General features: G+C 44.5%; 1 protein-coding gene across 1 annotated transcript in view; it reads left to right on the top strand.

Moving 5' to 3' along the window:
- Window positions 1–1,403: 1,403 nt before the first annotated feature.
- LOC311115591 (sushi, von Willebrand factor type A, EGF and pentraxin domain-containing protein 1-like) overlaps window positions 1,404–22,534 on the top strand; it is a gene marked incomplete at both ends in the record, with an annotated part of 53,358 nt that continues 32,227 nt past the window's right edge. The window contains 13 exons of the mRNA XM_084190750.1: window positions 1,404–1,522; window positions 1,799–1,928; window positions 2,904–3,011; window positions 9,281–9,412; window positions 10,754–10,945; window positions 14,112–14,233; window positions 14,401–14,506; window positions 14,828–15,037; window positions 15,471–15,707; window positions 17,536–17,697; window positions 18,201–18,362; window positions 18,543–18,704; window positions 19,923–20,011. Of these exons, the coding sequence (XP_084046876.1) occupies window positions 1,404–1,522; window positions 1,799–1,928; window positions 2,904–3,011; window positions 9,281–9,412; window positions 10,754–10,945; window positions 14,112–14,233; window positions 14,401–14,506; window positions 14,828–15,037; window positions 15,471–15,707; window positions 17,536–17,697; window positions 18,201–18,362; window positions 18,543–18,704; window positions 19,923–20,011 (1,931 nt within the window). The remainder of the gene's footprint in view (window positions 1,523–1,798; window positions 1,929–2,903; window positions 3,012–9,280; window positions 9,413–10,753; window positions 10,946–14,111; window positions 14,234–14,400; window positions 14,507–14,827; window positions 15,038–15,470; window positions 15,708–17,535; window positions 17,698–18,200; window positions 18,363–18,542; window positions 18,705–19,922; window positions 20,012–22,534) is intronic.

Here is a 22,534-nt window from a genome sequence, read left to right as displayed (position 1 = left end):
GAGAGAGTGAGGGAGAGGGAGAGGGAGAGGGAGAGGGAGAGAGAGAGAGGGAGGGAGGGAGAAAGAGATAGATGGAGAGGGAGAGAGAGAGAGTGAGGGATAAGAAAGAAAGAGCTGACCTGCTTCCAGTCTATTACACTAACAGGGAAATATTTCCAGTCCAATAAAGGGAAAACCCTGACAGATGTGATCAGAATGCTGTATGTGTTTAAGAGGGATACCTCACTAGATGGGTCATTTCCAGCTGTCAACTTTCACACAAAAGCAGAGTCTTCTCTGTTCACAATGACCTACCTGGCTTAGTAAAGTTAGTCTCATATATCCTAGAGCGGTGGTTCTTAATTGGTTACTTGCCTACGGACCCAAATGGACCAGGTTGTCTCAGTCACAACCTAATATTTGCATTGTGATTATTTTTGCCGAATTGCGATCTTGAAAACTATTTTGAATGCTATATTGACAGTAAATGTAGCAATTATATTAAACAATGTGACAACATTCACATATTTTTCATTGTCAATAATTCCATATTGCTTGATGAAGAAAGCTCATTTGTTTGAGACCACAAAATCAAAATTGAAAATACTGTGATTGAAGAAAAATAGTTGTCAAACAATAAAGTATTTTTTTTAATGTAGGTTCATTATAATTTCAACACACTTTCTACCTGGTATTAGTTGTTTAAATTTAGACTGGAGTATTTTTTTCATCCTCACAAAAAAATATAAAATAAATAAATACAAATTTGCGACCCAACAGTTAAGAACCACTATCCTAGAGGGTTAATGTTGAGGTAATTGATGTATAGAGAGACAGTGACAGCTGTAATCAGCAATGAGGTGATGTCAATAATAGAGACAGACACATAATTGGCTAAGAGGTGATGATGTCAACGTGGCGGAGTGTTTTAACTCTGTAATTAAGAACAGAGGGGTCTTTGACATGTTGTGTTAGAGGGGTCAGAGGTTGGGTGTGACATCACAGTCACTCCGTCAGTGACATGACGATGTATGATAGAAGGATACGTCCCAAATGGCACCCTACTCCCTATGTAGTGCACTACTTTTGACCAGAGCCTTTTGACCATAGGGTGCCATTTGGGACGAAGCCCAAGTCTCCTCCTGGGTTTGTTGCTTCAGTTCATGTCCTTCTTTTCCGTTTATTGTTCTTAGCAGAGTTGGAGTTAATTCCATCTAAATTCCTGTCAGTTGAGGAATGGCACTCCTATGAATAAGTCCCATCGTGTCCAATTAAACTGACTGGAATTGAAACCAGATTAACCCCGACATCATAGGACTGTTTGCTATGTTTTTGGGTGATTTTTTGTTACCTCTTTATCCATCCACTCTGATTCTTAGGACTGTGTTTTATCTGTTGTTTATTTTCTCACTCTTTCCATCCAGACTCAGAGCGCCCGTGGATCCAGTGCCCCAGAGATGTGGTGGCAGAGACGGACGAGCGGCGTGGCACTGCCAACATCAGCTGGAACATGCCCACTGCTACTGACAACTCTGGGGAGGAGGTGAGTGGAGGAGAGTTGTCTCTTCTCCCCTCCAGGGTGTTAGTGTGCACCTGTTCTGAGGTTCATCTTTTTTCTGTGGAGAGCTTTTCACAAAGAGTCACAAGGTGCAGAACATCAACTCAGACCTAAAAACCCAGAGCAACCAAGATCAAGCAGTACTGTCAAGGAAAAAATCCCAAGGAAGGAAGACTCTATTACATAACTAATCATGTAACGGAATCAATGGGAGATTATGAATAATACTCCTAACAGTCATCTGTGACCTCTGCCCTCTAGGTCCTGGTCCAGGTGAAGCCTGTGTACAACCCTCCCCAGCTGTTCCCTATAGGAGAGGAGAGGATCACCTATACAGCGACAGACCGTGCTGGGAACCAGGCTAACTGTACCTTCACTGTGACTGTCATAGGTGAGGTCAGATCGCAACCACATCACAACCAACCATCAGATCACAAGCACATCACAACCACATATCACAAGCACATCACAACCACATATCACAACCATATCCCAACCACATCTCAACCACCTCACAACCACATCACAAATACATATCATAACCACATATCACAACCACCTGAAACCACATATCACAACTACATCATAACCATTTCACAACCAACATCACAAGCACATTACAAGCACATCACAGCAATACCAATGTGAAACGTGTGATTGCGATAAGGGCCCTAAGTCTTTCCTGACCTCATGACCTTGACAGAGAAAAAATCCAGGCCCTGGTTATAGCCTACAGGCTCTAGTTTTATACTGTATCTTTTAACTAGCGCCCAGAGTTTTTCCTGGTCAGGTTACGTTTTCAGGAAATACTTCTGGTAGTTCCTATTTCCAATGACTCGGTTAGTAGGAGCGTGGTGCTTAGAACTCCAGAGTTGTGGGTTTGATTCCCGCATGAGCTGCCACATACAGTAGACCCTTTGGATAAAAGCGTATGCTAAATAACTAGTCTACACAGTAGTCACAGGTGGCAAACTCAAGTGTGCAAAGTGTGAAAAATAATGGTGTCCAGTGTCACACACTTAATAGTCTCAGAAGCCAAGGGGGAAAAGCACTGCGGTAGCCCCCAATATTTCCATATGCTATTATGAAGGAATGCAGTGGCTTTTTATTAGACACACATGTTTAACACATACCACTAAGACTAAGAACATAACGTACCAGACTTTACCATAGGGTTACATTATATTGTTATCCGATTTTAGGAATACTACTACTCATAATATACTGATACTAGTCCTAATATAGGATAGCAATAGTGCCCAACACTAAATCAAAGTCCAGTTAGTTAACATTCAGCTGGAGATTGTTGGTTGTCATGGTCAAGCTTTGTTGTCTCCCTAACAACAGCTATGGTGTTCCTTTCTAGATACGGAGCCCCCTGTGATTGACAGGTGCAGGTCACCGCCCACTTTCCAGGCCACAGACACGCAGACGGCCGTCGCCTGGGAGGTGCCGCAGTTTTCCGACAACTCAGGTATGTGGTATCCCAGACTGCACCTCTTCCACTCCCTCTCTCTCTCTCTCTCTCTCTCTCTCTCTCGCTCCAGAGAGACTAATGGTTAAACAGGGTCGGGTGACTGGAAAAGGAGACAGAGAGACTGTGGGAAATAATGGCAAAGTGTGTTTGTGTGTGTTTGTGTGTGTTTGTGTGTGTGTGTGTGTGTGTGTTTGTGTGTGTGTGTGTGTGTGATTGTGTGTGTGTGTTGTGTGTGTGTGTGTGTGTGTGTGTGTGTGTGTGTGTGTGTGTGTGTGTGTGTGTGTGTGTGTGTGTGTGTGTGTGTGTGTGTGTGTGTGTGTGTGTGTGTGTGTGTGTGCGGGTGTGTGTGTGTGGCAGTAGAATGGTGTGAACCAGACAGACAGAGAGACAGAGGAGGTGTGGTATACAGGACAGTATGTTACTGTCATTACCATACTATTAGGGTCCGTGGTTCATTAGGGGCCGTGGTTCATTAGGGGCCGTGGTTCATTAGGGGCCGTGGTTTATTAGGGGCCGTGGTTCTTTAGGGGCCGTGGTTCATTAGGGGCCGTGGTTCATTAGGGGCCGTGGTTCATTAGGGGCGTGGTTCATTAGGGGCCGCGGTTCATTAGGGGCCGTGGTTCATTAGGGGCCATGGTTCATTAGGGGCCATGGTTCACTTCACTTCAGACATCTGAGAGATACAGGTATTTTCATTGGGAATATGCTGAACTATAGAAAAGTTTGTGGACATAAGGAACATCCTTAAAAATGTAGGTGCTGGGCTAATAAATAATATCTGCAAAGAACAGGAAGGCCTGCACACTGTTTATCCTCCCAATTTACTGCTTTATTGACAATGTTTCTATCCTAAACTAATCTTCGTCAGACCTGACGGATCGGATCGAAACGTTGTCAATAAAGTGGTGAATTGGGAGCATAAACAGTGTGCGTGCTTTCCTGTTCTTTACAGATATGCTAAGCTAGAAACAATTATGCAATAATACACTAATTATAGAGTCATAAACAGTAATGTATATTTCTTCAGTTTACTATAACACAAAAAGTTAAATCATAATTTCTACTATATATTGACAACTAGTACCCCAGGGCCCATATCCAAAAACCGTGTCAGAGAGTTGTGCTGATCTAGGATCAGGTTCTCCCTGTCCATATAATGTTATTCATAATGATCTCAAAAAGGCTAAACTGATCCTAGATCAGCACTCCTACTCTGAGAACTCTAACACACAGTGTGCTGTGCTGGCTAATATGAAGGCCATGGCGTCATAGATCACCTAATACTGGAACTCTGTGGCTGGCACACAGAACACACACACACACACACACACACACACACATACACATCATAGAGTAATGTTAATACCGGATCTCTCTGGCTGGCTGACCCACAGACTTGCTGACAGAGAATCTGGATGGCTCATGTTTAAGTATGCAGAAAGGAAGTGTGTGTATGTGTGTGTGTGTAAGTAAAAAGCTGAGTCAAGAACAGTGTAATGTATTGACAGGATATCAGACAGCTACAGTGAGGGAAAAAAGTATTTGATCCCCTGCTGATTTTGTACGTTTGCCCACTGACAAAGAAATGATCAGTCTATAATTTTAATGGTAGGTTTATTTGAACAGTGAGAGACAGAATAACAACAACAAAAATCCAGAAAAACGCATGTCAAAGATATTATAAATTGATTTGCATTTTAATGAGGGAAATAAGTATTTGACCACTTCTCAATCAGAAAGATTTCTGGCTCCCAGGTGTATTTTATACAGGTAATGAGCTGAGATTAGGAGCACACTCTTAAAGGGAGTGCTCCTAATCTCAGCTTGTTACCTGTATAAAAGACACCTGTCCACAGAAGCAATCAATCAATCAGATTCCAAACTCTCCACCATGGCCAAGACCAAAGAGCTCTCCAAGGATGTCAGGGACAAGATTGTAGACCTACACAAGGCTGGAATGGGCTACAAGACCATCGCCAAGCAGCTTGGTGAGAAGGTGTCAACTGTAGCTCAATTGGTAGAGCATGGCGCTTGTAACGCCAGGGTAGTGGGTTCGATCCCCGGGACCACCCATACGTAAAAATGTATGCACACATGACTGTAAGTCGCTTTGGATAAAAGCGTCTGCTAAATGGCATATTATAATTTGTATTATAGTTGGTGCGATTATTCGCAAATGGAAGAAACACAAAAGAACTGTCAATCTACCTCGGCCTGGGGCTCCATGCAAGATCTCACCTCGTGGAGTTGCAATGATCATGAGAACGGTGAGGAATCAGCCCAGAACTACACGGGAGGATCTTGTCAATGATCTCAAGGCAGCTGGGACCATAGTCACCAAGAAAACAATTGGTAACACACTACGCCGTGAAGGACTGAAATCCTGCAGCGCCCGCAAGGTCCCCCTGCTCAAGAAAGCACATATACAGGCCCGTCTGAAGTTTGCCAATGAACATCTGAATGATTCAGAGGAGAACTGGGTGAAAGTGTTGTGGGCAGATGAGACCAAAATCGAGCTCTTTGGCATCAACTCAACTCGCCGTGTTTGGAGGAGGAGGAATGCTGCCTATGACCCCAAGAACACCATCCCCACCGTCAAACATGGAGGTGGAAACATTATGCTTTGGGGGTGTTTTTCTGCTAAGTGGACAGGACAACTTCACCGCATCAAAGGGACAATGGACGGGCCATGTACCGTCAAATCTTGGGTGAGAACCTCCTTCCCTCAGCCAGGGCATTGAAAATGGGTCGTGGATGGGCATTCCAGCATGACAATGACCCAAAACACACGGCCAAGGCAACAAAGGAGTGGCTCAAGAAGAAGTACATTAAGGTCCTGGAGTGGCCTAGCCAGTCTCCAGACCTTAATCCCATAGAAAATCTGTGGAGGGAGCTGAAGGTTCGAGTTGCCAAACGTCAGCCTCGAAACCTTAATGACTTGGAGAAGATCTGCAAAGAGGAGTGGGACAAAATCCCTCCTGAGATGTGTGCAAACCTGGTGGCCAACTACAAGAAACATCTGACCTCTGTGATTGCCAACAAGGGTTTTGCCACCAAGTACTAAGTCATGTTTTGCAGAGGGGTCAAATACTTATTTCCCCTCATTAAAATGCAAATCAATTTATAACATTTCTGACATGCGTTTTTCTGGATTTTTTTGCTATTATTCTGTCTCTCACTGTTCAAATAAACCTACCATTAAAATTATAGACTGATCATTTCTTTGTCAGGGGGAAAACGTACAAAATCAGCAGGGGATCGAATACTTTTTTCCCTCACTGTATGTTTCAATGAGTCTGGATGACCGCAGGGTCTTGCTTAAACGCAAGCACAGATACACACACACACACACACACACACACACACACACACACACACACACACACACACACTCACAGACATTATAGGGTAATACTGGACCTCTCAGACAGACAGACAGACAAAACATCACCAAACAGCAACCCTGTTGACAGATACATAACCATAACTCTCTATGGCTCTCTAACCTGTCATCATCACTGCTGCTGGCCTGCTGGGTACTCACACACTCAGTCAGACAGATACACACACTCAGTCAGACAGACACACACTCAGTCAGACAGATACACACACTCAGTCAGACAGATACACAAAGACACATGCACACACACGAGCACACACAGTATAGACCAATGATTTGAGCTCATGCACACACATGCAGGCACACACACACACACACACACTCTAACCCCGCCACACACACACACACTACCTTCCTGCCAAGGTCCACACACAATATGCCATCAACAAGCAAATAGAAATAACCACGCTGTGGTTTTTAACCGAGGCGGCGCGACGACGTCACTCCAACGTAGCTCCAACGTCAGCATGTTTTGTTTTTCCATCAGGCCCACGCCCTGATTCCCACACACACACACACACACACACACACACACACACACACACACACACACACACACACACACACACACACACACACACACACACACACACACACACACACACACACACACATGCCCTGGTCCCTGGTGCTGCCTGGGTTATAATTAGTTAGAGACTGGCTGCTTGGCTGGGGAGACACGGCCGGAACACCACTCAGCCAGACATGTCAGCCTGGTTAGAATGAGAATGGTTCTCCTCTACTCTACTGTGTCCGTGTTAGAGCAGTGGTTCTCAAACCTCTCCTCGGGTCCCCCCAGCCGTTCCATGTATTTTATCTGTCCCACAGCTAGCACACCTGATTCAGCTTGTCAACTAATCATCAAGCCCTGACTAGGTGAATCAGGTGAGTTAGTACAAGGCTTCCCCTGGAGAGGGGGGACGGCTGTGTCTTTGTGTGTGTGTGTGTGTGTGTGTGTGTACCTGTGTGTGTATACGACAGCATCTTACTTTCTCTCTCTCTTTCTCTCTCTAACCCATCCATCCATCCCTTCATCCATCCCTCCATCCATTAATTTATCCAGACGGTAGCAATTACCCCCAGTCTGCCCAGAAGATGATGATCATTATTATTCTGGTGCCATGTGATGCCCTGAGAGAGAGACCAGCCGTTTCAACATGTGTCAACATGCCCTGCCTTTATATAACTTATATGGTTAACCAGGACTAGTGACTCATTCTCCCATCTATGGTAACTGACCCAACACTGCCCTCTGCAGGGCTGTTAATGATACTGTACTTTTTTAATTTATTTATTTCACCTTTATTTAACCAGGTAAGCCAGTTGAGAACAAGTTCTCATTTACAACTGCGACCTGGCCAAGATAAAGCAAAGCAGTGCGATAAAAACAACAACACAGAGTTACATATGGGGTAAAAAAACATAAAGTCAAAAAATACAACAGAAAATATATACAGTGTGTGCAAATGTAGCAAGTTATGCCTTATGTAGGTAAGGCAATAAATAGGCTATAGTGCAAAATAATTACAATTAGTATTAACACTGGAATGCTAGATGTGCAAGAGATTATGTGCAAATAGAGATACTGGGGTGCAAAAGAGCAAAATAAATAACAATATAGGGATGAGGTAGTTGTGTGGGCTAATTTCAGATGGGCTGTGTACAGGTGCAGTGATCGGTAAGGTGCTCTGACAACTGATGCTTAAAGTTAGTGAGGGAGATAAGAGTCTCCAGCTTCAGAGATTTTTGCAATTCGTTCCAGTCATTGGCAGCAGAGAACTGGAAGGAATGGCGGCCAAAGGAGGTGTTGGCTTTGGGGATGACCAGTGAGATATACCTGCTGGAGCGCAGACTACGGGTGGGTGCTGCTATGGTGACCAATGAGCTAAGATAAGGCGGGGATTTGCCTAGCAGTGATTTATAGATGGCCTGGAGCCAGTGGGTTTGACGACGAACATGTAGTGAGGACCAGCCAACAAGAGCGTACAGGTCACAGTGGTGGGTAGTGTATGGGGCTTTGGAGACAAAACGGATGGCACTGTGATAGACTACATCCAATTTGCTGAGTAGAGTGTTGGAGGCTATTTTGTAAATGACATCGCCGAAGTCAAGGATCGGTAGGATAGTCAGTTTTACGAGGGCATGTTTGGCAGCATGAGTGAAGGAGGCTTTGTTGCGAAATAGGAAGCCGATTCTAGATTTAACTTTGGATTGGAGATTCTTAATGTGAGTCTGGAAGGAGAGTTTACAGTCTAACCAGACACCTAGGTATTTGTAGTTGTCCACATACTCTAGGTCAGACCCGTCGAGAGTAGTGATTCTAGTCGGGTGGGCGGGTGCCAGCAGCGTTCGATTGAAGAGCATGCATTTAGTTTTACTAGTGTTTAAGAGCAGTTGGAGGCTACTGAAGGAGTGTTGTATGGCATTGAAGCTCGTTTGGAGGTTTGTTAACACAGTGTCCAATGAAGGGCCAGATGTATACAAAATGGTGTCGTCTGCGTAGAGGTGGATCTGAGAGTCACCAGCAGCAAGAGCGACATCATTGATATACACGGAGAAAAGAGTCGGCCCAAGAATTGAACCCTGTGGCACCCCCATAGAGACTGCCATAGGTCCAGACAACAGACAGACTTTATCTAGGTGTCTTCCAAACATTAGACCAATAATGACAATACATTTTACTTTAGAGAGTTAAACCAAGGATTTAAACCCATGATCCAACAAATGATAAGAAAGCCAAAGTACATAGTTGGTACAGAGTTTGCCATTGCTTTATTGGCACAGGGACAGTCTGGAAGATCATTCTGGCTTCTGTACAGTATATAAGTGTTAGTTAATGTTATTATGTGTTGTGTACCATTCTCAGGTGGGCGTCTGAGTGTGTCCTCCACCCACACACCAGGCTCTTTATTCCCTGTGGGAGAGACAGTGGTGAGCTACACAGCTACCGACCAGGCAGGCAACAACCGCACCTGCCACCTCACCATTGCTGTACAAGGTAAAAGGAAGGAGTTTACTAGAGTTTACCAGAGCATACTAGAGTTGACCAGAGTATACTAGTGTACGCTAGAGTTGACCAGAGTTTACTAGAGTTGACCAGAGTATACTAGAGTTGACCAGAGTATACTAGTGTACGCTAGAGTTGACCAGAGTTTACTAGAGTTGACCAGAGTATACTAGAGTTGACCAGAGTATACTAGTGTACGCTAGAGTTGACCAGAGTTTACTAGAGTTGACCAGAGTATACTAGTGTACGCTAGAGTTGACAAGAGCATACTAGAGATGACCAGAGTATACTAGTGTACGCTAGAGTTGACCAGAGTTTACTAGAGTTGACCAGAGTATACTAGTGTACGCTAGAGTTGACCAGAGTTTACTAGAGTTGACCAGAGTATACTAGTGTACGCTAGAGTTGACAAGAGCATACTAGAGATGACCAGAGTATACTAGTGTACGCTAGAGTTGACCAGAGTTTACTAGAGTTGACCAGAGTATACTAGTGTACGCTAGAGTTGACCAGAGTATACTAGTGTACGCTAGAGTTGACCAGAGTATACTAGTGTACGCTAGAGTTGACCAGAGCATACTAGAGTTGACCAGAGTATACTAGTGTACGCTAGAGTTGACCAGAGTTTACTAGAGTTGACCAGAGTATACTAGTGTACGCTAGAGTTGACCAGAGTTTACTAGAGTTGACCAGAGTATACTAGTGTACGCTAGAGTTGACCAGAGTTTACTAGAGTTGACCAGAGTATACTAGTGTACGCTAGAGTTGACCAGAGTATACTAGTGTACGCTAGAGTTGACCAGAGTTTACTAGAGTTGACCAAAGTATACTAGTGTACGCTAGAGTTGACCAGAGTTTACTAGAGTTGACCAGAGTATACTAGTGTACGCTAGAGTTGACCAGAGTTTACTAGAGTTGACCAGAGTATACTAGAGATAACCAGAGCATTCTAGAGTTTACTAGTTTATTCTGTACATCTGTATCTTTGCTGTGTTGTGGCTTTACAAGGTAGGCCTTTATTAGACTAAAGGATTTGTTTTCATGTTTATGTATTTATGTCATATTTAACATATATTTTTATTTGGTTTAAGCAGAGTTTTGCTATTTTGTAATAGGATGAAATCTCAAATCACTTGTTTGGTACTCTACTGCACATTTGCTATCCACTTTCATTCCATCCTCCTTCTTGTACTACATTACCTATCAATGTAGAGACCGGGTACACACACAAGAAATACAATACATTTGTTCATGCTTTTTTATTGAATATAATTCAGCCAGCCCCATAATTACATTACCCATGAAGCACTGCATGTCTCTATTATATCCAAGGGTCTACGTGTGAGCAGCCCTTTCTCCCAGTGAATGGGGAGTTCTCCTGTTCAGAAGAGGAGGACGGGGTCAACTGTACTTTGTACTGTAAAGACGGATACAGCTTCACACACCAGGCTGTCCACAGCTACTTCTGTGCCAACAACGGGGTGTGGGATCCACCACACTTGCCCGACAGACCCGACTGCTCCTGTGAGTGACCTTAGTCATAGGTTGCATCACAAATGGAACCCTATTCACCATGTAATGCACTACTTTGAACCCTGGTCTTTGGGTGTGGGTGTTGGTGCCATTTGGGACTCATAACTATCGTACATTTTCTTGAACAGTATTTTTTCATCCCTTTGGTGCAATTTTCACAAGTATGTTATCAATTTTCACAACTCAGTACAAAGCTGAAAGCAGATAATCAAAAAGGTGGTTGTTTCAAAACTCTAAGCACATTTTCAATTGACTAAGTACAACACACAAAATCATACAGTCACTTTTTCACCAAACGTAATCAGTGTTTCATATAGAAATGCATGTTACACATTGCAAAACATGTTCATATAAAGTAATTGGGGAGGTGGGGTACTAAGCTAACATGTGGAATTGTTTTAAGATGGTCATACCATGGATCATTTAGCTATTTGATTTTGAATTTTAGGACCCCTTTAGGTATCAAAAAACAATATTTACTACTATAGCCCATAGAAACACATTGAATAACACGTTCATAAATGGCAAAAAAAGACAGTCAAAACATTTATCATAAGGAATATGTTTTTGAAGAATCTGTCCTATATCTAAGGGATATAAAAAAGCTCAGGAAATATGGGACAAAACACCTCCATAATTCCATTTGTTTGTAAGGGTTACCTTCAGACGTGACACTTGTGGCGGTCGTAGAGCAAAATGAAGCACACCATGGTGTTTGTGAGAGTCACCCCTCTCCATATTAGTTCGTAGCTCAAACGGTTTGTACGCTACAGACAGTAGTTGGCACATCAGCAATACAGACTTCAGACCAGTCCTGTTTTATGGTGATTTTTTTATTTTGTTACTTAGATTGATGCACGGGTACGTTAATAGACTCTTAAGGATTAAAATACATTTTACTATTACTTAACCCGACTGTTCTTAATTGATGATCACTTTAAACGTTTGGTAAACCTATAGATTTTACATGTAAACTGGTTTGTCTACAACAGATTTGGAAAACTATATAATGAAAATGTATCTGTAAAGTAGAAACATAAAAAGTGTACTGAACAAAAATATCAACGCAACATGTAAAGTGTTGGTCCCATGTTTCATGAGCTGAAATAAAAGATCCCAGAAATGTTCCATACCCACAAAAAGCTTATTTCTCTCAAAAGTTGTGCACAAATTCGTTTACATCCCTTTTAGTGAGCATTTCTCATTTGCCAAAACAATTCATTTTAATATTCAATAATAAAAAAAGATTTATAAAAAAAAAGAAGAAAAAAAAAGAAAATCCATCCACCTGACAGGTGTGCCATATCAAGAAGCTGATTAAACAGCATGATCATTACACAGGTGTACCTTGTGCTGGGGACAATAAAAGGCCACTCTAAAATGTGCAGTTTTGTCACACAACACATTGCCACAGATGTCTCAAGTTTTGACAGCAGGAATGTCCACCAGTGCTGTTGCCAGATAATCAAATGTTAATTTCTCTACCATAAGCCGCCTACAATGTCTTTTTAGAGAATTTGGAAGTAGGTCCAACCGGCCTCATAACTGCAGACCAGGTGTATGGTGTCATGTGGGCGAGCGGTTTGCTGATGTTAACGTTCTGAACAGAGTGCCCCATGGTGGCGGTGGGGTTATGGTATGGGCAGGCATAAGCTATGGACAACGAACACAATTACATTTAATCAATGGCAATTTGAATACACAGAGATACCGTGACGAGATCCTGAGGACCATTGTCCTGCCATTCACCCGCCGCCATCACCTCATGTTTCAGCATGATAATGCACAGCCCCATGTCACAAGGATTTGTACACAATTCCTGGAAGCTGAAAATGTCCCAGTTCTTCCATGGCCTGCATACTCACCAGACATGTCACCCATTGAGCATGTTTGGGATGCTCTGGATCGACGTGTACGACAACGTGTTCCAGTTCCCGCCAATATCCAGCAACTTCGCACAGCCATTGAAGAGGAGTGGGACAACATTCCACAGGCCACAATCAACAGCCTGATCATTAATGCGAAGGAGATGTGGCACTGCATGAGGCAAATGGTGGTCACACCAGATACTGAGTGGTTTTCTGATCCACGCCCATACCTTTTTTGGTGACCAAGAGATGCATATCTGTATTCCCAGTCATGTGAAATCCATAGATTAGGGCCTAATTAATTAATTAAAATTGACTGATTTCCTTATATGAACTGTAACTCCCGCCGTGAAGGACTGAAATCCTGCAGCGCCCGCAAGGTCCCCCTGCTCAAGAAAGCACATATACAGGCCCGTCTGAAGTTTGCCAATGAACATCTGAATGATTCAGAGGAGAACTGGGTGAAAGTGTTGTGGGCAGATGAGACCAAAATGGAGCTCTTTGGCATCAACTCAACTCGCCGTGTTTGGAGGAGGAGGAATGCTGCCTATGACCCCAAGAACACCATCCCCACCGTCAAACATGGAGGTGGAAACATTATGCTTTGGGGGTGTTTTTCTGCTAAGGGGACAGGACAACATCACCGCATCAAAGGGACGATGGACGGGGCCATGTACCGTCAAATCTTGGGTGAGAACCTCCTACCCTCAGCCAGGGCATTGAAAATGGGTCGTGGATGGGTATTCCAGCATGACAATGACCCAAAACACACGGCCAAGGCAACAAAGGAGTGGCTCAAGAAGAAGCACATTAAGGTCCTGGAGTGGCCTAGCCAGTCTCCAGACCTTAATCCCATAGAAAATCTGTGGAGGGAGCTGAAGGTTCGAATTGCCAAACTTCAGCCTCGAAACCTTAATGACTTGGAGAAGATCTGCAAAGAGGAGTGGGACAAAATCCCTCCTGAGATGTGTGCAAACCTGGTGGCCAACTACAAGAAACGTCTGACCTCTGTGATTGCCAACAAGGGTTTTGCCACCAAGTACTAAGTCATGTTTTGCAGAGGGGTCAAATACTTATTTCCCTCATTAAAATGCAAATCAATTTATAACATTTTTGACATGCGTTTTTCTAGATTTTGTTGTTGTTATTCTGTCTGTCACTGTTCAAATAAACCTACCATTAAAATTATAGACTGATCATGTCTTTGTCAGTGGGCAAACATACAAAATCAGCAGGGGATCAAATACTTTTTTCTCTCACTGTATGTGTGTCCTGTCCCTCTATCTCAGTGAACCGTATTGCCAACCATGGGTTCAAGCCCTTTGAGATGCTGTTCAAAGCCTCTCGCTGTGATGACCTGGATCTGGTCAAGTCCTTCACTGGGGAGTTCAGCACTAAACTAGGAGACATGGTGAGAAAACTGGAGTACATACACACACACACACACGTACACACACACAGAGAGATACGCATGCACATACACGCGTGTACGTACACACACACACACACACACACACACACACACAGACAGACACACACACACTATATGTTTCCTTTCTCTCTCAATTGTATCCATAGCTCCCGACCATCTGCAGTAACGATGATGTTGCCTGCAAGTTAGAGGTGATGTCACAGGGCCACTGTTTGGAGTACAACTATGACTATGAGAATGGATTCGCCATCGGTAAGATCTTGTGATCATGTGACCTTATTATAGGCTGTAAGAAGGGCCCAGATTTTTTTCCTGGACAGGTCATTTTGCCTGTAAAAACTCCTTGCCCTAACCATAAGATTGTACTGTACAAGCAGTAGGGCCTTGACATGAATGTATTTGCACTATAACCCCCCCTCTCTCCCCTCCCCCTTCCCCTCTCTCCCTCTCTCTCCCCCCTCCCGACCCCCCTCGCCCTCCCCCCTCATCCTTCCCCCTCATTCCCTCCCCTCTTCCTCCCCTCTTCCTCCCCTCTGTCTCCCCTCTGCCTCCCCTCTGCCTCCCCTCTCCCAGGTCCAGGAGGATGGGGCAGTAACTGGGGACCCCAGAGTGGTCAGGACTATGCCTACTTCGATACAGGCTTTGCCACGGACAGCCAGAGAACCCCTATGCAGCAGGACGGTACCGGCAGGACGGGAACCTCCCACAACCGCGCCAAGAGGCACCGTAAGATCACCGGCCCCACCAGAGACCAAAAGATACAGATCTTCTTCAACATCACAGGTAGCTATTGGTGGAGAGACTGTCATCATACCTGCGTTAACACACTTAACCCATGTTCAAGTTACCAAGCACATGACAGTGTGCCGGTATATTTATTTAATTTTTTTATCTATTCCAAGTTTCTTTGGATGTGCACACATAAAGCCTGATGGTCTTACACTTTACTGCCCATTGGGAAGCACTGGCCTACATAATAAAGTTGTTTCAGACCAGGGTAGACGATTTGTTGATTGCTAAGTCTTTGGCCAGTCAATGATGTTAATTGATAATTTAACTACAAGATAATTTGGCCCTAGAGGGTCAGAATTGCATAGACATTGAATAGCCCTGGCCTAGAGGGGGGTAGGGACAGATTTAGAATTGAGCGTTAGTTGTTGTTGTTGTTGTTGTTGTTGTTCGAGTCCCGTCCTTTGAGCTGTGCCCATTCTCCCAGCAAGCATCCCGTTGCCCTCGTCCAGGAACGACTCGGTGGAGGTAGCCAATCAGAAGCGACTGCTGCGGACCCTGGAGCAGCTGACCAATCGGCTGAAGCGGACGCTGGCCAAGCAGCCTCTGTCATCATATCACGTGTCTTCGGAGATGATCGTGGTGGCTGACCCCAAGTCCCTGGAAAGCAAAAGGGCCTCTCTGTTCTGCCGACCTGGGTCTGTACTGAAGGGGAGGATGTGTGGTGAGTAGTGGACCCTGAGATACACAGAGTAACAGTATATACAGTGCCTTCGGAAAGTATTCAGACCCCTTGACCTTTTCCACATTTTGTTAGGTTATAGCTTTATTCTAAAATTGATTAAATTGTTTTTTTCCCTCATCAATCTACACACAATACCCCATAATGACAAAAGCAAAAACAGGTTTGCTAATTTATAAAATAAAAAAAACTGAAATATCACATTTACATAAGTAATCAGACCCTTTGCTCAGTACTTTGTTAAAGCACCTTTGGCAGCGATTACAGCCTCGAGTCTTCTTGGGTATGACACTACAAGCTTGGCACACCTGTATTTTGGGAGTTTCTCCCATTCTTCTCTGCAGATCCTCTCAAGCTCTGTCAGGTTGGATGGGGAGCGTTGCTGCACAGCTATTTTCAGGTCTCTCCAGAGATGTTCAAATCAAATCAAATCAAATTGTATTTGTCACATGCGCCGAATACAACAGGAGTAGACCTTACCGTGAAATGGTTCCTTACAAGCCCTTCACCAACTATGCAGTTCTCAATCGGGTTCAAGTGCGGGCTCTGGCTGGGCCACTCAATGACATTCAGAGACCACTCCCGAAGCCACTCCTGCATTGTCTGGCTGTGTGCTTAGGGTCGTTGTCCTGTTGGAAGGTGAACCTTTGCCCCAGTCTGAGGTCCTGAGCGCTCTGGAGCAGGTTTTCATTAAGGATCTCTTTGTACTTTGCTCCATTCATCTTGCCTCAATCCTGACTAGTCTCCCAGTCCCTGCCGCTGAAAAACATCCCCACAGCATGATGCTGCCACCACCATGCTTCACCGTAGGGATGGTGCCAGGTTTCCTCCAGACGTGACGCTTGGCATTCAGGCCAAAGAGTTCAATCTTGGTTTCATCAGACCAGAGAATCTTTTTTCTCATGGTCTGAGAGTCTTTAGGTGCCTTTTTGAAAACTCCAAGCAGGCTGTCATGTGCCTTTTACTGAGGAGTGGCTTCCGTCTGGCCACTCTACCATGAAGGCCTGATTGGTGGAGTGCTGCAGAGATGGTTGTCCTTCTGGAAGGTTCTCCCATCTCCACAGAGGAACTCTAGAGCTCTGTCAGAGTGACCATCAGGTTCTTGGTCACCTCCCTGACCAAGGCCCTTCTCCCCCGATTGCGCAGTTTGGCCGGGCGGCCAGCTCTAGGAAGAGTCTTGGTGGTTCCAAACTTCTTCCATTTAAGAATGATGGAGGCCACTGTGTTCTTGGGGACCTTAAATGCTGCAGAAATGTTTTGGTACCCTTCCCCAGATCTGTGCCTCGACACAATCCTGTCTCGGAGCTCTACGGACAATTCCTTCGACCTCATGGCTTGTTTTTTGCTCTGACATGCACTGTCAACTGTGGGACCTTATATAGACAGGTGTGTGCCTTTCCAAATCATGTCCAATCAATTGAATTTACCACAGGTGGACTCCAATAAAGTTGTAGAAACATCTGAAGGATGATCAATGGAAACAGGATGCACCTGAGCTCAATTTCGAGTCTCATAGCAAAGGGTCTGAATACTTATGTAAATAAGGTATTTCTGTTTTACATTTTTTATATATCTGCATACAGTGGGGCAAGGGGGATGTCTGAGTGTGGAGGTGAGTTAGAGAGAGAGAGAGACAGAAACGATATAGTACTCAGACTCTGTATGGCTATGTGTATTAATGTGTAAATAGGTCTGGCTATGTGTGGTAATGTGTAAATATGTCTGGTTATGTTTGGTAATGTGTAATTATGTCTGGTTATGTGTGATAATGTGTCTAGTTATATGGGGTTATGCATTCTGTGTGTTCCAGTCCAGTGTCCGGTGGGGACCTACTACTCCCTGGAGTATGCAGAGTGTGAGAGCTGCTGGCTGGGGTCCTACCAGGAACAGGAGGGTCAGATGGAGTGTAAGACCTGTCCTGATGGATCCTCCACAGCCTACCTCCACGCACGCAGCCAGGACCAGTGCAAAGGTAAAACACTGTAACACTGCAGAGGTAAAACACTGTAACACTGCAGAGGTAAAACACTGTAACCCTGCAAAGGTAAAACACAGTCACCCTGCAGAGGTAAAACACTGTAACTCTGCAAAGGTAAAACACTGTAACCCTGCAGAGGTAAAACACTGTAACACTGCAGAGGTAAAACACTATAACCCTGCAGAGGTAAAACACTGTAACCCTGCAGATGTAAAACACATGTACAAGGTCCTCAGATGGACACTCATACATTGGTAATAATGTACATAGGGCCTGGAGTTATTTCTGACCACGTGATCTCAACAGGAAAAAAATTCTGGGTCCCAGTAACTAGTTAGAACTGACCAGGAAAACTCTGGGTACTAAAATACTGTATCATCAGCTCTATTCATCATGAGAAGGTGGCGCCATTCCTACATAATACTGAAGGCTATAAACTCAATGACCTCATTATTGTGATATGTTTATACTGTATGTGTTTCTGTGTGTGTTTTCAGAGCAGTGCAAGCCTGGAGGTTACTCTGTGAACGGGCTGGAGACGTGCGAGTCATGCCCACTGGGCCACTACCAGCCTGGGTTCGGATCCAGAGAGTGTCTGGTCTGTCCCGATGAGACTTCCACTGTCACCAGTGGGGCAAGGGAGATGTCTGAGTGTGGAGGTGAGTTAGAGAGAGAGAGAGAAACAGAAACGATATAGTACTCAGTCTCTGAACTCACAGACATGACACTCAGACTGAACTCACCGACCTTGCATGAAAATATGATTATTGTGCTTACTTCCATACTTCCATCTGTGACACTGACTAACCCCCCCCCCCCCCCCCCCCCTGCCCCTCCAGTTCCCTGTTCGGCAGGTCATTTCTCTCGAACAGGGTTGGTTCCCTGCTACCCCTGTCCCAGAGACTACTACCAGCCTGACCACGGCCGCTCCTACTGCCTGGCCTGCCCTTTCTACGGCACCACCACGGTCACCGGGGCCACTGCCATACAACACTGCTCCAGTGAGTTACTGGCTGTTTCAAATCACACCCTACTGTTACACTACACTGGCTAGGTCTCAAATCACACCCTACTGTTATACTACACTGGCTAGGTCTCAAATCACACCCTACTGTTATACTACACTGGCTAGGTCTCAAATCACACCCTACTGTTATACTGCACTGGCTAGGTCTCAAATCACACCCTACTGTTATACTACACTGGCTAGGTCTCAAATCACACCCTACTGTTATACTACACTGGCTAGGTCTCAAATCACACCCTACTGGCTAGGTCTCAAATCACACCCTACTGGCTAGGTCTGAAATCACACCCTACTGGCTAGGTCTGAAATCACACCCTACTGGCTAGGTCTCAAATCACACCCTACTGTTACACTACACTGGCTAGGTCTCAAATCACACCCTACTGTTATACTACACTGGCTAGGTCTCAAATCACACCCTACTGTTATACTACACTGGCTAGGTCTCAAATCACACTATATTCCCTATGTAGTGCACTTAATTACACCCTATTGCTTATTCATTTTATATATGCAACCAAATATCTCTCTGGTGAAAATCAAGTTTGAACTGAACTGAAATGAATTATAGTGTACTTCGTGACACCCTTTTTCCCTACAGTGCACAACCTTTGATCTGAGTCTGCATCTCGAATGCCATCCTATTTTCTATAGGACTACTGACACATGGCTCTGGTCAAAATGACACTAGATGGGTAACAGGGTATTATTTGAGACCATAGACATACCACATTGTTTGAGACTGGGCAACTGAATGGAAAAGGGATTTTGAATAAGGATCAGGAACGAATGGAAATGTATTAGACATGTGTGACTACTGGGGAATGGAAATACCCTACGAATGAAAGGCCTTAAGTGTGAGAACCAACCGTGGCTGGTAGAATAAATATGAGCTTAATGAAACCCTCTCTCTCCTCCTCTCTGTCAATTTCTCTCTCTCTCTGTCTCTCTGTCTCTCTCTCTCTGTCTCTCTGTCTCTCTCTCTCTCTCTCTCTCTCTCTCTCTCTCTCTCTCTCTCTCTCTCTGTCTCTCTCTCTCTCTCTCTCTCTCTCTCTCTCTCTCTCTCTCTCTCTCTCTCTCTCTCTCTCTCTCTCTCTCTCTCTCTCCATCTATCGCTCCTCCTCTTTGTCTCTCCCCCCTCTCACTCCCCCTCTATCGCTACATTTCTCCCTCTCTCCCTCCCCTCTGTCAGGTTTTGGCTCGAGTTTCCTGCCCAAGGAGGAGAGTGTGACATCAGCCCCAGAGGTGGTGGTATCCCAGGACTACCAGGCTAGCAGCCAGGTGAGACTGACTAACTGACCCATGTCCTCAAGAGACCTCAAGGGGTTACCCTGCAAACAATAATGAGTTGCTAGGACGTCCCAGGGACGTCAAGAAATGATCACCTAAAGTTGTCAGGATGTTGTGTTATGGTCCCCTGGAGGTTTTGTCTAGTTCCCAGTTGGTCCCGGGGATGTCCACAACAATGTTTTAGGATGTTCTTGGGATGTTGTGTCATGGTCCACTGGAGGTTGTTGTATAGTTCCCAGTTTGTTCCGGGGACGTCACCTGATGGTCTCAAAGAAATGTTCTCCTCCCTCAAAACATTTTTTACCCAGGGCACGCGCACCCTAGTTTCATTACACATCACCCCTTGTTACTGTTGCCAAACCCATCAAGGCCCTGACTGGTGAACCACTGATCCAGTCACCGCTCGTTGTCTTTTGGCAATGCTAGGGACACCCACATACAAAACGTTATTTTAACATTGTTGGAGCTAATGCTGTGTAAATGCTTGAGTTGAATAATACTATTCTGTTACTGTCCAGTAACCTCTTTACATACTGCACAGAGGAGTGATTTATTACTGGCTCCTTATCTCTAGGGCACTAAAAGCTAGCCAGGCTGAAATCTTCTCTTGTCTGTTTAGGCTTTAAAGGTCTTATAACTCCCCTATCTTAGACTCATAGGCTGTGAGAACTGGTTAGAACTGGTTCTTGTTTTTATTATTTTTCTAAGGAAGTGGAGCCAATTAACCCTTATCTCTTTTGTAAATTTGCCTCCCTCTTGAAGGGGTAAACAGCTCTGTGTAGATGAAGTATATAAAGACTGTGTGATTTGTAAATAATCAAGTTCCTCCCCGGTATAGCCGGAGAGTTAACTTCCTTGCAATTGCTTTAATAAACTCTTAAAAACAAGCTCTGCCTGATCCTTTGAACAAGATTTTCCTCAACAACATACAGTGTTTGCAACTTACATATTTCACACTTTGACATACACTACCAGTCAAAAGTTTTAGAACACCTACTCATTCAAGGGTTTTTCTTTATTTTACTATTTTCTACATTGTAGAATAATAGTGAAGACATCAAAACTATGAAATAACACAAATGGAATCATGTAGTAACCAAAGAAGTGTTAAACAAATCAAAATATATTTTATATTTGAGATTCTTCAAAGTAGCCACCCTTTGCCTTGATGACAGCTTTGCACACTCTTGTTAAAGACTCCAGTCACCCAAGTCATAGACTGTTCTCTCTGCTACCACAAGGCAAGCGTTACCGGAGCGCCAAGTCTAGGTCCAAAAGGCTCCTTAACAGCTTCTACCCCCAAGCCATAAGTCTGCTGAATAATTAATAAAAGGGTTACCCAGACTATTTGAATTTTACACTGCTGCTACTCACTGTTTATTATCTATGCATAGTTACTTTACCCCTACCTATACAGTGGGGAGAACAAGTATTTGATACACTGCTGATTTTGCAGGTTTTCCTACTTACAAAGCATGTAGAGGTCTGTCATTTTATCATAGGTACACTTCAACTGTGAGAGACGGAATCTAAAACAAAAATCCAGAAAATCACATTGTATGATTTTTAAGTAATTAATTTGCATTTTATTGCATGACATAAGTATTTGATACATCAGAAAAGCAGAACTTAATATTTGGTACAGAAACCTTTGTTTGCATTTACAGAGATCATACGTTTCCTGTAGGTCTTGACCAGGTTTGCACACACTGCAGCAGGGATTTTGGCCCACTCCTCCATACAGACATTCTCCAGATTCTTCAGGTTTCGGGGCTGTCGCTGGGCAATACGGACTTTCAGCTCCCTCCAAAGATTTTCTATTGGGTTCAGGTCTGGAGACTGGCTAGGCCACTCCAGGACCTTGAGATGCTTCTTACGGAGCCACTCCTTAGTTGCCCTGGCTGTGTGTTTCGGGTCGTTGTCATGCTGGAAGACCCAGCCACGACCCATCTTCAATGCTCTTACTGAGGGAAGGAGGTTGTTGGCCAAGATCTCGCGATACATGGCCCCATCCATCCTCTCCTCAATACGGTGCAGTCGTCCTGTCCCCTTTGCAGAAAAGCATCCCCAAAGAATGATGTTTCCACCTCCATGCTTCACGGTTGGGATGGTGTTCTTGGGGTTGTACTCATCCTTCTTCTTCCTCCAAACACGGCGAGTGGAGTTTTGACCAAAAAGCTCTATTTTTGTCTCATCAGACCACATGACCTTCTCCCATTCCTCCTCTGGATCATCCAGATGGTCATTGGCAAACTTCAGATGGGCCTGGACATGCGCTGGCTTGAGCAGAGGGACCTTGCGTGTGCTGCAGGATTTTAATCCATGACGGCGTAGTGCGTTACTAATGGTTTTCTTTGAGACTGTGGTCCCAGCTCTCTTCAGGTCATTGACCAGGTCCTGCCGTGTAGTTCTGGGCTGATCCCTCACCTTCCTCATGATCATTGATGCCCCACGAGGTGAGATCTTGCATGGAGCCCCAGACCGAGGGTGATTGACCGTCATCTTGAACTTCTT

This window comes from Coregonus lavaretus (assembly GCF_964263955.1).
Source record: "Coregonus lavaretus genome assembly, contig: HAP1_SCAFFOLD_4014, whole genome shotgun sequence".
In the NCBI taxonomy this organism is placed as follows: Eukaryota; Metazoa; Chordata; class Actinopteri; order Salmoniformes; family Salmonidae; genus Coregonus; species Coregonus lavaretus.
The sequence above is the reverse complement of the archived record's forward strand: the minus strand, read 5'-3'. Positions and strand labels throughout refer to the sequence as shown.